Genomic DNA, 22,911 nt, shown 5'->3' on the forward strand with positions numbered 1-22,911 from the left:
TTGTAGCTGCCATTTCTCCGTGGCAATTGTCTGGTATAATGTCAACTAGGCCTTCGTAGCAGCCATGTCGGTGTTGCGGGACGATGGGCATCGAAAGCAGCGGCAAGTCTTGTCCCGATGCGGGGGTGAAGGACTGCCGCTTTAGTTTTCAATTCTCACTCCATCAGAGCCGACACACAAAGAAGCTCGAAATGACAAAAGGACGTAAAGGCACAGGTCTTATCAGCATCCCCCATGGTGTCCAGCGAAATAATGGTGCCCTTCTCTAAAGACATTGAATACATATCTCGCGGTAAGTGGTCAATGTGGTTGTCCCTTGATGGGATGCAAGAGCGTAGCTCCTTCAGGCCCAAAGTCTTGCTTTCAGAATGTTGTTCGGCCTTCAGCACTGTGAGCAGACCGGAGGGATATGCACCCGGTGCAATCCGCTCCAGGGAAAGGCAGATGGCACGACGCGGATCACCCTTTCTTGGACATTCCGACTCCTTCGTGTTGATCATTCCAGTCGCGCTGGCCGTCTCACACGGACCACCGAGCCTCGAGAGTCGTTCACGACGCTCTCAATGCCTTTCCCATCAGCGCGATACCGATCCTTGTGCTCTACGGTAAGTTATCGGGTCGACCAAAGACGGAGAAAGACGAGATGAACTGGAGGGTTCTGAGTGGCATCGCCCTTGCCTGGCGTCTTATCCTACCGGTCTCCTGCTATGGCACGACGATCTCGATTGGGATCAGTTACTGTCCTGCGACATACACGAGCTCAAGCACCACCAGCAGCGCATCGGCGACTCCTACGTGCGTGTTCTCCTCCAGGCTATGGCGCCACAAGACTGACCTCATTTTAGTATCACCCTCGGAGAACCGGTTTTTCTCACATTCTCTCTGGGTGGTTTTCCGGAATACCTTGCTGCTGATGGATCAGTCACCAATGACACACAACAAGCCGCCTCATTTGCTATTTCATCCTCCGGCCAGCTGGTGAGCGGGAGCGATTATGTGTCGACCTCCGGAGACGTTTCCTCACAGCCATTTGCAGCCTCGCCCGAGGCGCCTCTCGTGAAGAGGTTGCCTCGGATTTTCACGCTCTTCTCCATAATAGAGAATGACATCCTCGTCTGGACGAACGACGCATTCGTTGGTGGACAGGCTATCTTCTGTGTCTCTGGCTCGACCCTTTTCGTCGTTTTCAACGGAGTACTGCCACCAGGTTGTATTGGTGTACAAATCGGCGTCATCCCCACTGCAAATTCCAACCCGTCTACGACATCTTCGACCACAACCTTGCCCCAGACAAGCACAATCAGCACAATCAGCACAATCAGCGCCTCGTCCATTTCAACATCGATGCAGTCCTCGTCAACCAATTTCGCTTCAACCTCTACCAGTGTCACTACCGTGCCTACCACTGCCTCGATTTCGAGTTCGTTGGTTTCTACTTCAACCACATCAACCTCATCGACCGATATAACCAGCTCGTCATCGGCGCCTGAGTCTTCTTCAGGTCCAGTAACTTCTTCGACAACACTTTCCGCATATCCAGCCCCGACAACGACCGGCACACCCAACTGCTTTGACCGCTCACCATTTGACGGCACTGTCAACAATGACTATCTGATTCTGTGTGATACCGACCTCCCAGGCTTCGATCTTGATGTAGTCGCGGCATCTGACATCGCCGAGTGCATTGATGCATGCAGTTCGTATGCTCCTGGATCCCAGGGGCCTTGTGTTGCAGTAGAGTTTGATATCGTGAGTCCCTGCCTTTCTCTGATTATTGCGTGAACTAAAGGGCTTTCAGCTTGCCAATACGGATCCGTGCCATCTCAAATTCGACATTGGTACTGTCAGCAGGGGAGCCAATTCATTTGCGCAGGCAGCGATTGTGGTCAACAAGCCATATTCTCCTAGTATTGTCTTCTCCGATACTGGTGTTTCTAGCAGCGAAACAAGCACGACCGAATCGTCAACCGTTACATCTGCAACCTCCACAACGACAACTGGTATATCCACCCTGTCGAGTTCGTCGTCAGTTCCCTCGGATAGTCAGAGTACTTCTGTTGATGTTCAATCTACCTCAAGTATACAGCAGGATCTCTCGACCACCACCTCCATTATTAGTCAGTCCTCTACGTCGCCAACAATTGCCGGAACGAGCAGCCAGGCGAGCCCCAGTTCTAGCACTGGAGGCTCGTCAGGACCAAACAAGCCCTCAACTACACAACAGCAATCCAGCACGATAACCACCGCAAGGAGTTCTTCCGGTTCTTCTTCCAGCACAAATCCTCTCAGCTCTTCAGCCGGTTCAAGTTCGCTGTCCTCGTCAGCCACCTCTGTTAGTGTTACCCCTATTTCTACTTCGCAGCCAGGATCTTCAGGTCCAGCTACGACCAGTCAATCGATCTCACGATCAAGCTCGTCACTTACGAGTACTTCGTTGGCCACTTCGTCGCGGAGTGGCAGTGCAAGCACCACTATCCCTCTTGCATCCACAACCGCAGCATCGTATTGCTCTGCCACTCCAACCACAACCAATCTTTGCTCCACTTACAACCACCAAGCGCTAAATGTTAACAGCGACGGCTACTGCTACGAGGTCGAGTGCGCGACAGGACTGCAGGGAGCTGTCTTGAGTGGGAATTCCACAACGGCTACCTCGCTCAAGAATTGTGTCGGTTACTGCACAAACTATAATGTCGCGCTACCATTTGGATGCGTGGGCGTTAGCTACCTTGGTTCGTCAAGTGGAAACAGTCCTAACTGCCTCCTTCTGTCCAGCATAACTGGGACGGTCTCCAGTGCAAACATCGATAGTGCTCGTCTGCTTTACGCTGGATATCCGTCGATCAACGACCCAGTCTTCACACCTACGAGTACCACTACACAGGCTCCAGTGTCGTCGCCATCGTCATCCCTTGCTACATCGTCGTCTCCAACCACATCTACAACATCAAACGTCCCTACGAGTTGCGCAGCCGCTCCAACTGGATCAGCGTCAGCGTGCCCAGGGAATTCTCCCACTTGTTATTCCTACAATTTCCTCGGCAACAGCGCCAACTTTGAGATAGAATGCGCTACGGCTTTTACGGGTTCAACGGCGCAACCGCTGCTGACGTTCGACCTCACAGACTGCATTAATCAGTGTCAATATGCCAACGCTCTTCGGGCCAACAGTTGTCTCGGAGTGACATTCATGGTTACAGACGTGAGCCAGGGGTCGACCAACAACTGTTTCCCTTACTCTACGTTGACTTGTGCCACGCGGGGAAACGCTACCTTCAACAGCGCCCGCATGCTCTATGCCGGGTATCCACAAATGACTGATTATAATAACCCGAGTTTCCTATGTGCTGCTTCGACCGCAACAACGTCTACCACTTCATTAGCGTCATCAACGAGCGTAGGTACATCGAGAGCGCCGACAACGACGAGTGTGGCAGGGGCAAGCAGCACCGTTTCTACATCTTCGACAGCGGATCTTTCTCAGGCCACTTCCACCAACTTCCCACTCGCATACCCTCAAGATCCAATCTGCAACAACAACCTCATGTCAAAATACGAAGGTAGGAAAGAAGGCTGCATCTCCGAGCTCTGGTGTTGATAACTAACTATTCATCAGGGGGGCAACTCTCGGTCAACCCAGTACAAGGTCGTTATTACGACATTGAATGTGCGGTAAGTTTACAGTCGGTGCTACCCTAACTGCTTCGTCCGGTGCTAACAGGGTACAAGGCCGATTACACCAATCCAGGCAATAACCCTTTCGGGGCCACGACACAGCCGACCTACGACAGCTGCGCGAACCAATGTGACATTGCAGCAGGGCAGAGCACTCCCTGCTACGCGTTTTCGTGGACAGCCAGTTCTGGCCTGTGCACCTTGTTCGGCCGAGTGAGCAATGGTGTCCAACTTACAACTAATATGACCAACACGGCCGGCATCCATTCTGGTCGGTGGCTTTCCACGACAGTAGGCAGCACCACGAGTCCGCAATCCCTGCAACTATACCTCGCAAGGCCCATTCCATTCCCCGTGGGCCCGCTCGCTGCAAATTCCCAAACAACCCGCGACTACCCAGGCGGCACCAACACGTATTTCAACAGCTGGTCCGACGCCTCGCACGCCACCGTCCTCGACCTCTCATCGCAGTACGGGATTCAATGGAAGATCTTTGGCCAAGTCCAGTCGACTTTGTGGGTCACGGCCAATTTCTGGTTCACGAACACTCCCTTGGGCGTTACCGCTGCGACGCAAAACCAGTGGAGCGCCAACTCCCGAAACAGCGATACGTCGCCCCTCGTATTCCCAGCCAGCAACCTGCCGGGATATACGCTGGCCCCGTTCTGGACGTACGGACACATCCTCGGCGCCTCACAGCAGGGCATCTACTACCAAGTCGACCTCATCTCTACCGGTCGTTATGGAATCTCGATCGAATGGTTCTTCAGCCACTACGGCCAAGACAACAACGTCTTCCACGCCGTCATGACCTACGACACGGGCGTCCCGGGGGTGTGGAGCACGTACTTTTTCCTGGCGGGCGCCTCCTCCGGCCAGTTTGAGGACCAGGGCCTTCGGCAATCCGTGGGTGGTCAAGGGAACCCGGACAGCGCCACGCAGTATTTCACCTACTGCGCTGGACAGCAGGACTGCGTCACGCCCGGAGCGAAGATGACCATGGACACCACGAAGATCGATGTGTCCCAGGTCATGAACTACACGGCCGGCCTGTTCAATCCCAGCAATTATGGTGTGGGCACCTGGACGTGGCAGACCAAGCCATGCTGCTAACGATTGACATGTTGTTCTTGAGCCCTGTGACCTCGGGTTTTGGATTCTGGATATTTGGCTGGGCAAGGATTTCCATTGAGGATAGTGTTGCCTTCTAGATTACGTCTTTTGGTGTGTTTCGAATTATATTCTTTTCTTGCCTCTGACTAGAAATTGACTGTTCCGAAACAGTATAGAAGAGGATGGTTCTTGACTCTTTGCCTGTTGCCCTTATAGTGGCCACATTTCCTCCCTCTCCCTATTTCACCGGGCACGAAGCCCAGGAACGTAGGTATGCGTGCGATAGACCAACAACCAAGTCGGCAAGCTCAGTGTGCAACTACTTGGACGGTCTCATTCAAACGAAGAACGCATTACTTGTCTCTCTCACATTCCGATTCATCGCTCGCCGCTCTGCTTCCCCCGGAGCAAACCCGGAGTGGTTTTGACATTGAAAGCTTCCGTTTGCTGACCGCTTTTGTTGCATGCTGTCCCTTGTTGCCCGACCCCGAAGGTACATAGCCTGAGAACCGGGCGGAGCAGCATCGGACCTGCTTGGATACTTTCGAGATGGAGAGAGACGCGGCGCGAAGAGAAGCTAAGGATAAACATAGGAGGTTTAACAAATTTGTCGGATTTGTCAGATATGCCATGTTTTCCATGTTTGCACCATATGATGCGGGTCCCGCATGTCACGTGATGGTGTTTCACGCATTGAGACCATCGAAGTTTCATTATTGACCACAGTTCGCTACCTGATATCATCGTCGCTACGACTCTCGGCGAAACAAGGGAGCAAGTGCGCTGTTGGTGTGTTGGTCTGTGGCCTCTCTGCGGCTGAGCCGCTTCAACAGAGTATTGGCGAAGGCAGAAAAGGCCAGGCACCAAGCCACTACTTGTAGGGACCGAGGCAGTGCAGAGGCTAGCTTGTCAGCCTTGCGTGTGACCTCGTGGTCGAGATGGGCTGAAACCGACACAATCCCTCGCAGCACGCGATAACGCGATAACGACAGATATTTGGGCCCGAGAAGACGACGGTGATTTGTTTCACGCCGCTGTGACTTGCCCCGATAGCGATGATGAGCCTCGCACCAGACCATACGAGACTCAGCCTTCCGGACCACCAACAATCATAACTGTCGAGCCTGCCCCTCTACCCCTGCAGCAATTCTCTGCTGAATTTCAACAGAGCCAAAAGCCCCCCGGTCTGACTATTCGTATCATCTCGGTCCCGGCCGTTTCTGGGGCGCAAGATGGTTCTCGATCCTGTAACTGCGCTGGGCGTCGCGGGGAACGTCCTCCAATTTGTCGACTTTGGTTCTCGAGTTCTGAGCACGTTCCGTGACATCAAAGCCAATGGCGGCCTCCCCAAAATCGAGACACTCGATGCCTTCACCAGGGCCTCGTTGGATCTGACTTTGAGATTGCAGCAATGTCCGCCCAGCACCAGCAGGAAGAATGCGGCCAGCTGGGAGGTTGGTATTCTGAAAGCGAATGAACGATGTCAACGAGCTGCCAAGATCTTGGTGAATGCGCTCGAAAAGATGAGGAGACTACATGGCGAGCGTTTCGGGGCAATCCGTCAGGCTTTCTCGTCGGTGGTCAAGGAGAAGGAAATCAGTGTCCTCGCAAGAGATCTTGACACGGCCAAAACCGAGCTCACTCTGCATCTTGTAGCGTACTTAAGGTGAGCTTCGACGGTGAGAAGGCGACACGGCCATGACGAATGCTAACTTTTGCCCTAGCGCCCAACACGATAGTGATCTCGAGGAGCTGCTCCGCGCAAGTAAATCCGCCGAAACGGCTTTTTTAAAGGCAGTACGGAAAGACTACGAAGATCTCGGCGGCCAAATCGGCCGGCTGAAAGCAGTCGTGCGAGAAGAAAACTCCGCCACTCAAAAGGCCATAAGTGACTGGCAGTCGACTTCCGGCACCGAGCTGGCCAGAAAATTGGCGAAAATTGCTGAAAACACGAGACGACAGGTTACCGACGAAGCTCAGATGAGGATGCTGGTCGGCTTGTACTTTGTGCAGTGGGGAGACAGGGAGGCCATGATATCCAAAGCCCATAAATCGACCTTCTCATGGATATTCGGTGACAAGTTTACCTCTTCATTAAAGGGCGCGACATTCACAGATTGGCTGGAAAATGACCAACCCAAACAGGGCCTCTTCTATATACGGGGCAAACCAGGAGCCGGGAAATCATGTCTTATGCGATATTTGACAACACATCCCCAATTGACAGCCTCCTTGCAGGGATGGGCTGGTTCGAGGAAACTGCTTTTGGCGAGCTGCTTCTTCTGGAGGGCAGGGACTTCACTCCAGAAATCTTTGACGGGCATGCTCCGATCCCTTTTATACCAGCTTCTCAAACAGGAACACTCGCTCATGCAGATTGCACATCCAGAGCGCTGGCATGCCTACTACTACGGGCAATCGGATCTGGACGACTGGTCGGAACAAGAACTCACCGCTTCCATTGCCCGTCTTTTCAGTCTGGCCTCCGACTCCTTCCGGTTTGTGATCTTGGTCGATGGCTTGGACGAATACGAGGGTACGGAGGCACAGCGGCAGAATCTGGTCAACTTTTTTGTCCGCATCGCTTCCGAGCACGACAACGTGAAGATATGCGTCTCGAGTCGGCCGTGGCCGGTTTTCCAGGAAGGGCTGAAAAAGTTCTCGAGCCTGAATCTGGAGGATTTGACCAGAAGGGATGTTGCCACCTACGTGCGAGATCATTTTGAGGAGGACGTGCACTTTCGAGAGCTACGTGCCGTCAAGCCTACGCAATGCGACAATCTCCAATCGCAGATTGTGGACAAGGCGCAGGGCGTTTTCCTCTGGGTGATTCTCGTTGTCCGAGATCTGCTACAGCGTCTGCAAAACGGGGCGACAATCACAAACCTTTTCAAAAGACTTGACATGCTCCCCGCCGAATTGGACGATTTCTTTATGCAAATCATCGAGTCGATAGATGCATCGGAGCGCGCCGACGCGGGAAAGATATTTCAGATCGTGACCGCGCTGCCGAAGACGCACAGGACAGTGCTGACCTTGGCGTTTACCGAGGAAGAGCACATCGACTTTGCGTTGCATCTCGAAGCAGAGGACTTGACGGAGCAGGCGATTCATCAGCTCATATCCTCCGCAAAGCGGCGGCTGAACAGCAGATGCAAGGGCCTCCTCGAAATGGGGGCGGAGATCAAGAGAGCAGGCTGGGTTGACTGGCAAGTCGAATTTCTACATCGGACGGTCTACGACTTCTTCTGCCAGAGCCAACTTGTGCGAGCCCGGCTCAACACATACACCAGCGGCAGCGTAGACGTTTCGCGGTACATGTGCAATGCGTCGCTGGTGGAATTTCTTGCTTTGGCCGACACGGACCACCTCCCTGCGATGCATACCGAGGCCGGAGAGGACGGCATTGCCACTGCCGTAACCTTCCTCCAATATGCCTCGCAGAATGACTGCACATCGGGCTCGGCGCCACTCAGCCTACTGTCTGTCTTCCGACAACGGATAATTGAGAAATGGGACCCTTGGGGTCTGCGTGATTGCGCGAGGGTGGTCATGTTCAACAAAAAATTCAGTCAATGGCGTTCGGTCCATCCGTTCACGCACTGGCAAGGAGACCGAGGGTCCTTCTTGGGGTTGGCCGTCCAGTTCAGTTTGACTCGCTTTCTCCGCTCCCAGCTGGACGCCAGCGTCGTGGAACTCGGAAATGGTTGGAACCTGGACAGGCTGCTCGATCTCGCGCTAGAGCCCGTCCTGCTCTTTTCGCAGGAAAGGGCCAAACCTTCTCCTGAAGTTGTGGCGCTCTTGCTCCAACGCGCCCAGAGGCCTCTGACGGATTCGTACGGCCGGAAGTCTCAGACCAGCTTCGAAGACAAGGCGGCGAAGGTGACCAGCCTCTTGGCTCGGTACAACAAGCAGTTTCCCGACGAGAAGATGGACGTGGCCTGGGCAGATGTCCTGGCGTTGCTCATTGATCACGGCCTGTTCCGTCGTGTCGTGCCGCCGACGGTCGTTGTTGGCAGACAAGTAGGACAGATCACCAAGGCGTCCGCGGCGGAATTTCTCGGAACGGAAGGCAGAGAGTGCCTGAGGGCCAATTTTGAGCCTGTGCAGGTGGAGAGGCTGGAAGATCTCATCTTCCGGAAAGAATACGAGTTTGTCGACACCGGAGACATCCCACAGAAATAGATCAAGATCAAATATAATATGGTAGCCCGACTTTCGAGCAACGAAACCCGGAAGCACTGGAATCTGTGAAGGTGCCATTCACTGCAGCGCTTACAGGGAGCCGTCTCAACCTTCCGGAAGGAAAAATTGTTGAGAGCCATCCGTGTACGCCGGATATGGGAGCTTCTGATCCCTCTTGAGCCTGGCAAAAAGCCATCGGCCCCCTTTGCCGAGCGACTCAAAGCCCTCCCTGGTCGAAAATCTCAAGCGGCTGGCCAAGGGAGAAGGACGCCGTGGCTACCCAGTGAGCCGCAAATGGCTCGAAGATGGGAGTCAGATATACAGACGCGCAACGAGCAACGACCAGACGGAACCTGCCCTTCCCCGAGATATTGCCAACGCGTTCCCTACAGACGATCGCGGCCGAGACATGCGGAAAGCCCTGGCGAGTGAGCTTGGCGACGGCGAGTCCGGGCTGCAGGTCTGAAAGTCTGAAATCGTCCATCATCTCCGCAAATTCTGCCTGCTCGGCGGCCAGACAGTCCCTCTGACCTGGGAAGGGGAGCCCTCGATGGACTTTTTGGACATGAAGCTCTCCGACATCGTCGAGGGGACCCTTCGCGACGTTATACAACAGCTAGAGCAAAGTGCCTCGGAGGCCTGGGCGCGACGGGTTCGGGCAAACGCGGCCAATATGGTGTACCTGTTCCAGAAGAGGTCCGTCGTTTGTCGATCTCCTGGGGCGGTGCTGGAATTCACGGAAAAGTCCACACTGTGGGACGCGTCAGTGGAAATGGTCGAGCCACACGAAACGGTGGATACCGGACAGGGCGCTGGGCTCATAGTCTAAGGGAGGAGAGAGTGTGCGCGAGACGGTACGAGGGCGCGAGAGCACATGAGGTGGCCGTAAAGCAATTGATTGATAGTGTAGATAGGTCTCAAGAAACCATAATTATGCCCAAGACGATTCGAACAGATAAACTCCGAGAGGGGCCTCGGGAGTTTCCGCAGAAATTGGTGCCAAGTGGGGCCGCACCCCGTCACCGACTGAGCCTAAGAATACCTCTTCTCAGCCTTACGTGGGGCCCCGCTTCTATAGATTGAATCCACGAGTAGACACGATACGGAGTGATTGAGTACTACATAGCAGAACACTCAGCATTGCGCTCTTGTCAGTCATGGCCCAGTAGTGCATCATCAATCTGACAGCTTCGCCATATAAGGGACTAACTACCCAACCACGGTCGGGGTCTTAGGGCGAGTTGCCGGCGTATAATCACCCATCGCGCGAACTCTCGAGCCGGTGGTGAAGCAAGCCAGGACCTTCTTCGAGACAGAAAGGGGAGCTTGAGAGATGATCGGCAAGTCGGTCCATGAAAGCCCGAACGTTAAAGGCTTAGTACCAAAGTCAAAATCACCTCTGCTCGTTAGCAATCATCAGGGCAAGGAAAAGGAGGCGGAGGAGGTGCGTCGGTGGACGGTAAAACGATGTTTGTATAGTCGGTGGTTCCCCTCTTTCAGCCGCACAGGGCAATGACCCAGCTTCCTGTTCTGAAGGGCCAACATAATACCAAGATGGCCCTAATGTCCTGGGTCGGCGGCACCCAAGTCGATCAGCAGACGGACCATTGCCTGATCACCGAATCCTCTCGCCACCATCAAAGGTGTCCGGCCATCCCTACTCTGACATTCTAGGTTCGCACCCAACTCGACCAGTAGACGGACCATTGTCGGATTCTCTAGATAAATCGCGTGCATCAGAAGTGTCTCACCGTTCTTGTCCTGACATTCGAGGTTCGCACCCAACTCGACTAGTAGACGGACCATTGTCGGATTTTTCATACTAGTCGCTTGTATTAGAGGTGTCCAACCATCCCGGTCCTGATATTCGAGATTCGCACTCAACTCGACTAGCAGACGGACCATTGTCGGATTTTTCATACTAGTCGCTAGTATTAGAGGTGTCCAACCATCCCGGTCCTGACATTCGAGATTCGCACCCAACTCGACTAGGAGACGGACCATAGTCTGATTATCTTTCTGAACAGCTACCATCAAAGGTGTCGCACCGTACTGTTCCTGACATTCAAGGTTCGCACCTAACTCGACTAGGAGACGGACCATAGCCTGATTATCGTTCTCAATAGCTGCCGTCATCAAAGGTGTCCAACCATTCCAGTTCTGACATTCGAGGTTCGCACCTAATTCGGCTAGGAGATGGACCATAGCCTGATTATCGTTCCCAATAGCTGCCGTCATCAAAGGTGTCCAACCATTCCAGTTCTGACATTCGAGGTTCGCACCTAATTCGGCTAGGAGATGGACCATAGCCTGATTATCGTTCCCAATAGCTGCCATCAAAGGTGTTATACCGTGCTGTTCCTGACATTCGAGGTTCGCACCTAACTCGACTAGGAGACGGACCATAGCCTGATTATCGTTCCCAATAGCTGCCATCAAAGGTGTTATACCAGTCCGGTTCTGACATTCGAGGTTCGCACCTAATTCGACTAGGAGACGGACCATAGCCTGATGACCGAGGATACTCGCTAACATCAAAGGTGTCCAGCCGTTGTAGTCCCGACAGTCTAGATCCACACCGAGCTCGATAAGTACGCGGGCGACAGCCTCGTGATTGCACTGAATTGCCGATAGGATTGGGGTAAAACCGAATCCTCGGTCTACTGCCTCTAGATCAGCACCTAGTCCGGCTAGCAGTCGGACCGTCTTGGCACATCCTCGCTCGGCGGCTACCGACAATGGCGTCCGTCCCCATGTATCATGCAGATCGAATTGATATCCTCTCTGAATCAACATCACCATGATGTGCGTTAGCCCGAACCATGCAGCCAAGTGTACACCTGTCGGGTCTATTCGTCCCTCTTCACTGCAATAGTCCCAGTATCTGGGCCACGTTAACAAAACTTGACTCGAGGCAGCAACTTTGGAGTCACTGATAAGAAACTGAAGAACGTCTTGTTGAGTCTCCGACTCCTCCGCGACATGGTGCCCCCAATATCTGGCTGCGTATTTATAGAGTGGATTAGTCCGTAGCCTTTCCGTGAACTCGTCGGCCGTGTAACAGATGCCGCTTTCGAAGTTGCCAAAGGACAAATAGGTAAGGCAAGCCTTCGTAATGTAGTTTTCTGGCTCGAGGAACCAAGTCCCTTGCTTCCTCAGGTACTCTTGTGCCGTGTAATGAACGAGTCGGATGACTTGGCTTTGTTCGTCGACCGTGACTAGGCCGGCACAGACAGACAGGACCGTGCCCAGGTCGGGCATTCTGTCATGATCCAGTTCGCGATCGCCAATAACCACGGCAAGAGCGTGCCGTAGCTCCAGGACCACAAGTGGACGCTTTGCATGCGTGATCCAAGACAGAGTTTTCTTTGCAAGTATCCGAAAGCCTGGTAGCTGTCCGACGATCCTCTCCATTGCATGTTTGTAAGCTTCGGCCAATGCCTCAGATTTCATCTGTTCCTTGGATCCTCGATTAGTCTTCGCTCCGAAATCTGCTAAGGTATTCTTTATTTCCCTTGGCGAGGTCTTATCCCGGAGCGAATTGAAGTAAAGTTGAGCCAAGAGGAACCTTCGTCAGTGTTAGCTGGGCAGCGTTAGTCTCGAGAGGTCAGCATAACACATACATGCCATCCACAGCCCCTATAATGCCCTTCTTGATCTCTTCCTGCAGATCTTGCCTCTCAAGCATAAAGGGTACCAGTTCTGGCATGCGTCCATCGAGATATGTTGACATGTCCTCATCGCTTGCAAGGATCTCTAGTGATATAAGTGACGCACATGCCCTGAACTCCTTGTTAACGTCAAGCATTGGCCGTGAGGTTGCAAAAATATTCAAGTTTGTATCTGCCTGTAGTCCGACAATTTGCGGTAGTAGTTTTCGTCGATGAACGGGAGACAGCTCATCCAACCCGTCAAGCAGAATTAGTGTTTTTGAGAATGAAGCAACTAAAGAGTGTAGCACTCTTAAGACTTCATTGGGTAAGGGTCGCGTTCCCCTAGCTTGGTGCTGATGATAGAGATCTTGGATCTCGACAGGTGTGGATGACAAATTCTGCGCCAGCTGTCTCAGTAAGCTAGATAGGAGCGTGGTAGCATTCTGATTCTCTTGCTGGCGAAAATCGCAATAGACATAAGCGATTCCGACCGTGGTATCTCTACTGTATCTCTTTTGGAGATCGTTGATCACAATGGATGTTAGGATCGTCTTTCCGACTCCGGGAATCCCATGGCAGAATAACGTCTGTTGGTGGACTTCTAGCCAGTTATGATACTCTTCTGAGTTGAGAAACCACTGGCCGGTTCCTGGCTGATGCTTCGACATGAAATCGTTTTGCAGAGAGACAAAATCTGTCGGCGAAAGCCAATGGAGGATGGCCTGCTGCGTTCGCTTGGTCTGTTCGCTGACGACGGCCTTGACATCTTTCTGAATATCTATTACATATATAAAGAGGTTAGGCAGACGGTTGCCAACTTTTTGAGGCTTACGCACCAGAGACAGATTCCGACAATGATTCCACGATCTTTCTCTCAGCTTCCACTCTGTTCGGCGCGATCCGCAGTAGGAGATCTTTCGCATACGCAGCAGCCGCCATCGCTGCATATCCCTGCCACCTCGTATTCTTGTGAGAGTCCGAGTAATCGCATATACCGCGGACCACCAGGCAAGGAAAGTGGTTCATAACACCCGCTGCCTCCATCTCAAAACACAGAACCCCGTCCCTTGCCGCGTTCTCTCGAATTGAGGCGTCCTTTATCAGTCGATTCCCTGAAGCAATCAAACCGTAATGTATAGCGGGGTCATCCTCGTCTTGTGTCCTAGGTCCACGGCTAACAATCTTCGATGGGTCTGAACCACAGGTTTCAGGACAGTCTCTCTCGTCGTTCGGAGGATGCGCGACCTCTGACAGGTATAGGCAATCGGTGTCCGAGCCCGGCGGCGCGTACTTTTTTTGCAGTCGCCTTTTATTCTCAAGCGTGGTAGCAATAGTTTCTCTGAGCCGATGACCGTCGCTCTCATATTGCGCCCTCAAGCCAGCAACAGCTGTCCGGAGAATGGTGGGTGGCTGATTTAAGAATCCTATTGTTTGAAATCCTTGATTCTGCCTCTCCTTGCCGAAGTCGTACTGAAATACTCCTCCTTTCCCATCGCGAGGTGCACTGACCACAATGTCACCAAGACGGATATCATTCTTTTGACTTGGTACACCGCCAGCGATGCCGACCAATATACCAATACGCACATTGGGAAAGCTGTGCACCATGTCTCTTGCGACACCTGCCGCGGACTGTGTACCATATTCTCCATCGGGGGCAACGGCCATGACTACATTGTGTTTTCCAACTCTTCCCAACGTGTAGTCATTGTTGTCGTTGGTGGCCACGAATTCCGGGCCGTCATGCTTATCGTCAAGGAATGCCTGCGCTGCAACGTACTCTGTGCTGATGGAGCATATCCAGCCGACGGTGTAGTTTAGGGGATTGGACATGCCTGGTGCGAAGGAGTTGAGCCGGAGGGGCAGTTGGGCGACTCACTGTCAGCATCCGCCGATCCGAACTTTCGAACGGCGTTCAAAGTTGAGCCATAGCTCGACAGTCGAGACAAATAAAGGGAAGTCATGGTAACGACACTGAATCAGGCTGAAAGATAAAACTGCAGCGCGTAGAAACTGGAGCTGTTTCGGCTGAGGACATGGGCTGGTGAACCATCACGTGAACTGGCTGCCCCCTTTCTGCCATGGGGGCGAAATCAAGGCTGCAGAATTGGAGCAGGGATTGACCAAGTTGACTAAAGCCTTTATCTCAAACAAGTGTCTGCAGAGAGGTACTCGTAGGTACCTAGATATTGAAGCTGGGACGCAAGGCTGAGCAGGACCGAGTACAGGCAGAAGACACATCTTGTGGGGACCAGGAAAGAAGATCTCTCAATGCTTGCGTAAACCTATCTGGATTCTGCAGAGCAACCGCTCTCAGCTATCAGAAGGCGCGAAGGTGCAAAAGCATTAACCTGTCCTGAGGGAGAGGCGCCACACATCTGGAGTTGAGAAAAAAGCTTGTTGTATATAGTGCTATACGTATTTTCTGGAAGGTGTGCGTTCTGTGAGAAACACCCTCTCAAGATTCTTTCTTACCTTTTCAGTTCGTCAACCCTTTCTGCCACCACGCACATCTCGGATTGCTGGTCGTGTCTGGAACCGTACTCCACCCCTTGGCGGTCAAGAGGTTCGAACTCGCATTCCCACTTTCATCAGGCCAGCTCGGCACGCCCGGCCCATTCGGATCCCCGCGAGTGATGAAGTTGACCTGGTACTCCTGCAGCTGCTGGGCGTAGGGCGCAAACATGCCCGTGGAGGCGTTGGTGGGCTGCCCGACGTAGAAATTGTACGCGGCGTCGCAGCCGTGGAACGACGGGCCGATGTCGAAGGCATACGTGTAGCTCCGGCCGTAGGCTTTGTTGGTGTAGTCTATGTTGCACGTGAAAGCGGATTCGCTGATGATGAGATAGACGCGCTCCAGCAGAGACGTGTACGGTTGTGTGCCGTCGTACACCGGCGGGTAGAGGGTGTTGAGGACGTATTGCCGCACACTGTCGACCGCTTCGGGGTAGCTGGTCCGAAACCAGGCCTCGACGTCTTGCTCAGTCCTGAGGTACGGAGGGGTGAAGAGCGCTCCTTCGTTCGCGCAGTGGGAATTGAAAACGCTGATGTTTGGCGCGGAATGTCCGGCGTTCAGGAGAAGGCCTGGCAGGGCGGGCGCAAAGCTGCCGTCCACGACGGGTCCGAACGTGAATGTCCCCCAATTCGACGACGCAACCAGCATGGCGTTGGCTCTGATCAGCTCGTCGGAAGGGACTCTGCGAGCCTCGGCGATGGAGCTGGCGTTGATCATCTTCAAGAATGTTTGTGTGGTGTTCTCCTGCATGAACGTCGACGCCGATGGGATAAAGCCGGGGGACTGAGGCATTGCTTTCTGGAAAGGCGCCGGTTTCAGACCCCCGTACGCGGTGATCTGGAATTCAATCGAGCCGCCTGGCACACACATGGGTTAATATCAGGTCGTGGTGAGACATCGGGAATGTTGGGAGCTCCTTACCACCAGCAGATTCTCCCGTAATGGTGACACGGTCTGGGTCGCCTCCAAAGAGGTGAATGTATTTCTGGATCCATTCCAGCGCGAGGCGTTGATCTAGGAGACCAGCATTCGACACGCCGCCGGCAGCTTGCACAGTAGGGCCAGACAAGAACCCAAGCGCCCCGAGGCGGTAGTTCATTGCCACAAAGACTAGGCCGTCCATTTGACTCGCGATTTTCATCAGACCGTGGACGTCATTTCCCGACGCCTTGTCCCCGATTGTATAGCCGCCACCGTAGATCCTGATGCGAATTAGTCTTTCAATGTTACGGACTTGCGGATGGGAGGGTATTAGGAGCATGCATACCACGCCATGACGGGGGCTCCCCGCTGTCCTTTCTTTAGTGTGCCGTTGTTGGCCTTGTCGAAGATGGACTTGGGCACCACGACGTCCAAGAAGAGACAGTCTTCAGTGGTCCGCGGGTCTTGTGGCGGCATTTTGCCATTGCGGAAACTGTCATATGGAACTGTGCCAGGGGGGCTGGCCTGAAGCTCTTGTTCAGCAAGTGAAATGTTGTAGTCTGATGCGTTGCCAGCCACAACGTTGGGCAAATTGGCGAAACCTAACGTGAGCCAGGTCGGGTTTGCCTGTGGACAGAGGCGACCAACACTGCCGTTCTGGACGGTCGCGCTTCGACCCGTCGGGGGTTCTGGAGCTGCCCAGCGAAGATTGCCAACAGGAGGTTGGGCGAACCGGATGTTGCTGAAGTTGTAGAATTGGCCGGTTGCCTAGGTAGGAGAAGTTAGCACCATATGACTGAACTTGGACGCAGCTATAGGGTACGAACATCTAGGCTGATAGCCTGGTGTATCTCGTAGCCCAGGTCGACAGTGGGCAAGCTTTGAGAGCAGCAGAGCTGGTAAAAGGCAAAGAGAAGTGCCGCAATGATGAATTTGGGCTCCATGGCTATATTAAATCTCGCTCAGATGCTGTATAGACCCAGAGATGGCCGATGCCAGTTTGACTGTTATACCTGGAGGAGTCCATGCTATATAGCTTCACGAGGGGAGCCAAAGCCGTCCTTTTCCCACCTCCTTTGCCGCGGATACGTATAACGACGTATCCATCGCATCAGGATGCCGAGGTTCGAAGGTGACTGAGTTCCAATGGCTCTGAACGCTCATAGTGGCGGTTGTACTTGATCTGCACGGCGTCGACATTGTCAAAGACCGGATCCAAATGCCCACTTGTCAGCGAAGAGCTTTAACGCCGGGGTTTGACAAACACTTTCGCTAGCACTGGCCCTCTCCCTCTTCTCCGCAATTTGGCTGCATTAGCTTGCATGATAGGCCTACCTTTGTTTAGTATAGCACGAGGGGTGACGACGGCATATATGGAGGTTTCTACCTGTCGAAATCGCACTGCCGAGTAGATGGCGGCGAGGTGAATTATATCCAATCAACGGCTTGAGACTTTCTGGGACCGGACACGGCGAGATGGATTCGTCCACAGCCCGTGTGTTCGCTTAGATGCCTGGATCAGGTAAGGGCACTGCGAAGCGAGCCTTAGATTGCTCAATCACATTTCAAGGGCCTTGCCGTCTTCGACCACGGACCTTCACCTGCTGTTGACGCGACTCCACTGCAGGGACAAAGGAATGTACCCTGTCTCCCCATACGCCACGAAAAATGTTGAGGATTGCATTTATAATGCCTCTGTGCATATTACAATGTTATTAAGATATCCTGTTCGGACGAATATTATGCCTTTCAAGCTAAGTACAAAAGCCGGGAACGAAAGCGCCCTGGGAGGCGTCTTCGTCGATAGCATGCGCTGGTCAAACTTTCGACTCAGTCAATCCACACCGTGTCACATTTTGCAAGGTCGCTAAGTCTTTAGAATACAACCCAGGCATTACGCAGATCGAAGAGCGAACGTTCCACAACGATGCCGATCAAGCCATCGAAAACAGTGTTAATCACGGGCGGCAATGGCGCCCTAGGTTCACACATCGCCTTTGCCATTGCCAAAGCACATCCGGAGGTGTTTTTCGTCCTCACCGCACGCAGGGAAAACGACGTCCAGGCGCAAAAGATCTCGACTCAGCTCCGCGACGAGGGCGTCACAGCCTTCGAGTTCCTCAGTCTTGACCTCGCCCGTTTCGCATCGGTTAGGGCTTTCGCAGCCAAAGTCAGCGAAAAGGTGCGGTCGGGAAAGATCCCGCCCATTGCCGTCCAGGTCAACTCGGCCGCGTTTTCGTCGTACGAGATGGACGGCAAGACCGACGACGGGTTTGATCCGGTGTACCAGACGAATGTGTTGTCGCCATTCCTCTTGACGGCGCTGTTGCTCAAGGGAGCTTTCCAGAAGGATCAGGGCGCGGCCGGTGGCAAAGTCATCAACATCACAAGCGAGACCGTATCGCTGGGCAAAGTCGACTTCTTCGACACCTGGGGCCCTACCGAGAAGAACCCCCTTGGCTCGCGCCTGTCCATCATGCAAGGCTTGACAAGATACGGCAGCAGCAAGCTGATGGCCGACCTCGCGATGTACACCTTGAGAGAGAAGATGTGGAAGGTAAAGAGACGACGACCCTGCTCGGGACACCGCAAGCCATGCGCACAAAGCTGATCTTTCGTTTCTAGGCCGGAATCAAGTCGGTCAACATTTTCTCATTGGACCCTGGAGGGATGAACCACAGCAGCAACCTGTCCCGAGGGACCATGCCGGCGGCGCTGCAGCTCAGCGCCACGGTCCTGTCATACCTGGGACCTCTCGCCCGACGGTTTCACAAGAGCATCATCAACCACCCCCGCGTACCAGCCGCCGCTGTCGCCAAAGTTGCGTTCGATGCATCAACAGAGGGGGGAGACAAGGACGTCTATTTTGTGCTGGACGACGAAATCGGACTGACGCGCGTGAGCAAGGCCATGCAAGAGCACAAGGATCGGGTGCTTGAGCGGGTGTTGAGGGAGACCGGGACCACAATCGAGCAGTTCACCGTCTGGCCCTGAAATCCAGCTAATCCTAGCTATGTAAGATCCATTGGCAGCTGTGGCTATAGATAAATAGTTTATAATGGGTTTTTGCCTTGGTTAAGCCAATGTATCTGTGCACCTCCCCAGCCAGGGCACAGGATGCACCTTGCTGACAGCGAGGACGAGAGTGGTATGCAGTAATTAGCACCGGTAGACCTTCCGAAAGCCGTTATAGCTAGAATCCCCACCTGCTACTCGTTCCTCCGCAGTATTTGATTGGTAATGGCATGCAATTAATAAGGCCCACAGTACCTTACTAGCAGCTCGCTAGGTGGGTAGAAATTAGGTATCAAGCGAAGAGGCACATTCTGCGAGGCGCCTTCTTACACTCTTGTCCGAATTATTGCAGTCACAGCACAGCCCCCCCAGAAGAATCCACATTCTCGATAACTCCTTTCAGTGAAACGGGCCTCAGGGATCAGGACCCCCCCACCAATGCCGAGCTGCTGGACCTGTCGCCTGCGGAGAAAAGGATGCGACGCTCAAAGGCCCGCCTGCGACGTGTGCCGTTTCCTGTTGATCCCCTGCTACGGCTATGGGCCGAAGCCGGGCTGGATGGACGGAGGAGTCCGCGAGAGGGAAATGGCGGCAGAGATTCGGAGCGGGGTCAAGTCGACGACGGACAGCCTGCGCCGCTCCCGCGCTCTCCATGCCCTGCGTCAACGACACCCTCTGACAGCAGCAGCAGCAACAGCAACGGATGGCTCGTCCACGCTGCTCCTTGCACGCCACCCTGACGAGGGCGCGACGACGGCTTGGGCGTGGCGTCCCACGGACTCAGACGAGCGACTATTGGATGAGTATTTCGACCGCGTCTTCCCTCTACAGTTCCCCTTTTATGTTGCCTCTGTTCCCGAGAGGGGCCACGGCTGGCTCCGTTCGCTCATGACAAGATGTGAACCGCTATGCTATGCGGCACTTGCCCTGGCTATCGTGTATCGGAATCCCAGCTCACTCGACAGTGACGCCATCTCCGGGCGGCCTCGCGAGATTGAACAGCTGCAACGTCATTATGCGTTGGCCGTGACTGGCTTGCGACAACATATTGACCGCCTAAGCAAGAAAAGTCTGCAGGAAGGGTTGCGAGACGGGATTGAAGTGTTTGCCTGCGTTGTCTATCTGATCATGCTTGAAGTAAGTGTGTCCGAGGGGTGCTAGGTCGGAAGCCGCAACGGGGAGTCGACGAGGTCACTTGCTAATGGCTTTCCATTTCTTCTCTAGAACTCGAGGGGCCGATTTGACAACTGGCAGAGGCACATGGTGGCGTCTCCGGGCGTGTTTCCGTACCTGCAAACCTATTGCAATGTTTTCCCATACAGCGACACGTCTGTCTTGCAGGACGAGGACGAGCAGGTCGAAGCGGCAGCCCGGGAGGCGAGTTCCATCGACTCCTCCCTGTCACTGGTGGATCATGTGGCGATGGAGTTCTTTAGTGCCGTATTCCTCTGGTTCGACACTTTGGCCACCGTCTCGACGGGCCGCGGCCCTCAGTTTGCCGACGTCTGCGCGGCGGCCTTTGGCGACCCAGATAGCAAGGTCCGGTTGCGGAACATCATGGGTTGCGAAAACTGGGTGATGATCATCATCCGGGACGTCGCCGTGTTGGATGGACGCAGGAGGAACGGACAGGAAGGACATGACCCCAGGAGGAACGCGGACGACGGCCAGAAATATACTGAGCTGAGGGAACGTCTGGAACTAGGCCTCGCCGAACCCTGGGAGAGCTACCTGTCACTTTTGGCAAGGGGAACAACCAGTGACAGCGCAGACGCAGAAAATCGGCTGATCCAAGCGACTCCGATCGTCACCTACATCTTTGCCTGCGCAGCTATGGTCTACCTCACCGCGGCTGTTTCTGGGCCTGACCCGCACGTTCCCGAGATCCGGGACGCCGTGTCGAGATCACTCGAGATCTTCAACTCCCTGCCCGACGACGTCCAAATGCTGCATAGTATGCTCTGGCCGTTCTGCATTACCGGATGTATGGCGCTCAAGGACCAAGAGTCGTCCTTTGAAGATTTGGCATTGAGGGCCGGCGCCCTGGTCCGACAGGGCGGCCGCAGCCCGGAAACTTGGGAGAGAGCTCTCCAAGTGATCAAGACATGCTGGCGACTTCGGAGTGAGGAGGCCCGAAAGGGGAGCCCTTCTTCTGCAGATTGGTTTACTGCCATGTCAACATTGGGCTATCAAGTCCTCCTTGTATGAGGCGCTATTGTCAGCCCGTCTTGGTAGACCAGAACAAACAAGGCAGCTTGGACCTCATAATACGACAACATGTTACCCAGTGGACTCTGGTAACGCCGATATATCAGTGGGAATGGGCGAAGATCTCCACAACCATCGACCCGAGGTTTGACTGGAGTTGGGGTGGGTGGATATTTGCGAAAACTTGGATGCTTCGAGTCCAAGCGACTGAGAACATAATACTCCATCAGGTGCCGCACACATGTGTCCCCTTCACGACCTCCTCCCAACAAGCATCCAAGTTTGCCACGTTGGTCTGGACTCCAACCTTTCCAAAACCTCCTTTCCTTCGTTGGGGCGAAAAACAATGGGGCCTGGTGCAGGGAGATCACCAAAACCCCGTCGAACTGTGGATGTTAACATGTCGACCGACGGAAGCGTGGCCGACACGTCCACCGTTGCTAGAAACTCGGCGTCCTGGTCTGACCGCTCGACTAGGATGGCTGTCCGGAGGTAGCTTGAGATGCCGGATTTTCTCGAGCTGGTTCTCCGTCAAGGTCCATCTCGCCGTGTCCTTGTGGCTCTCTCCAGCGTGATAGTTGCGCGTGCGGGTCGCACCCGAGTTAGTCGCCTTGTCTGCTGAGACCGTGTCGATTTCCTTTACCCACTCAGCGGTCAGGCCGACGCCTCTCACAGCCACGTTGGCGCCAACGGCGGCGCGTCCAACGGTTCCATGATTGGCTTCCTCTCAAGAGAGACGTATCCTTCTGGCGCAACAGCGATGACCGTCGGTGGCGCTGGTAAATGTGCTTCTTCTCCGTCGTGAGAGCTTGCGCCTTTCTTGACTTGCGTGTCTTCTCTTTTCGACGACTCCGGATCAGCCTTGACATCAAAAGTGACGTTGATAGCAGTGGCCAATATCCGCTGTGAAGGTCGTGCTGTTTCAAACAAGAAGTCTATCTTGATAATGTGCCGGGACGGTTGACGGTGAATGCGAGGCGAACCGACCAATTCGAAGCGGAAAAGAGGGATTTGGTCTCGCTGGGTCAGGTATCAAAGACTCTGAGGATGAAAAGGGTATGGATCGTAAGGCTGATGAGACAATTATCGAGAATCCAGACTGTGCTCGAGGCACGACGCTGAAGTGCAGGCCAAGAAGAGGCAATTGAAAGGCAAGATGTCTTCCGTGCTGTGCTGGCGTCTACCTACCTCACGGATCTAGGTAAATTCTCGTTGAAGCTGGGAACAAGGAACAACGAAGAGCAGGGGTTAAATACCCTCAGAAATGTCACTCCCGTTGTCGCTGCCTATGTTGCCTGATTACCTGGCTTTTCACCAAGGTATTGAAACGAACTATACTTCCCTCCCTCCTCCAAAAGATTCCTCTACGCCACGAACTCCGCGTGAAGAAACATAACGCATCCAGTTTGGTTTTCAATGTATATATATTATCCCAACACAATTCCCTCCGCAATCGACCATAGGATATGGAAAACAGGGCTTCCCGTTCGCTCAGCCGTACTTAAGCCATATGCCGGTCAGTTAGTACTACCGTGGGTGACCAGGTGGGAATCCTGACTGTTGATTGTTTTTGCTTGTCATTCTTTTTTGGGGGGTGATGATTTGCCGTATGTGTATTGGGTATCA

At 53.7% G+C, this 22,911-nt stretch overlaps 3 protein-coding genes and 1 non-coding gene across 4 annotated transcripts; all 4 read left to right on the plus strand.

Annotated features, from left to right (window-relative positions):
• Positions 1-643: 643 nt before the first annotated feature.
• Positions 644-4,924, plus strand: PV07_08067 (uncharacterized protein; the record flags this gene model as incomplete). The annotated part of the gene is made up of 5 exons (XM_016395197.1): positions 644-795; positions 846-1,749; positions 1,799-3,560; positions 3,617-3,672; positions 3,730-4,924. 5 exons carry the CDS (start codon positions 644-646, stop codon positions 4,786-4,788), a joined length of 3,933 nt encoding a protein of 1,310 aa, XP_016248616.1. The 3' UTR covers positions 4,789-4,924.
• Positions 4,925-5,794: 870 nt separating this feature from the next.
• Positions 5,795-8,994, plus strand: PV07_08068 (uncharacterized protein). Its single transcript, XM_016395198.1, has 2 exons — positions 5,795-6,454; positions 6,513-8,994. Exons 1-2 carry the CDS (start codon positions 6,021-6,023, stop codon positions 8,971-8,973), a joined length of 2,895 nt encoding a protein of 964 aa, XP_016248617.1. The 5' UTR covers positions 5,795-6,020; the 3' UTR covers positions 8,974-8,994.
• A 10,521-nt stretch (positions 8,995-19,515) lies between these two features.
• Positions 19,516-21,285, plus strand: PV07_08069 (uncharacterized protein; the record flags this gene model as incomplete). The annotated part of the gene is made up of 2 exons (XM_016395199.1): positions 19,516-20,214; positions 20,302-21,285. 2 exons carry the CDS (start codon positions 19,516-19,518, stop codon positions 21,283-21,285), a joined length of 1,683 nt encoding a protein of 560 aa, XP_016248618.1.
• A 1,453-nt stretch (positions 21,286-22,738) lies between these two features.
• PV07_08070 lies at positions 22,739-22,854 on the plus strand. The gene has a single exon (XR_001622147.1). It is a non-coding gene; the product is annotated as a 5S ribosomal RNA (ribosomal RNA).
• The last annotated feature ends 57 nt before the right edge of the window (positions 22,855-22,911 follow it).

This window comes from Cladophialophora immunda (genome assembly GCF_000835495.1).
Source record: "Cladophialophora immunda strain CBS 83496 unplaced genomic scaffold supercont1.4, whole genome shotgun sequence".
Lineage (NCBI taxonomy): Eukaryota > Fungi > Ascomycota > Eurotiomycetes > Chaetothyriales > Herpotrichiellaceae > Cladophialophora > Cladophialophora immunda.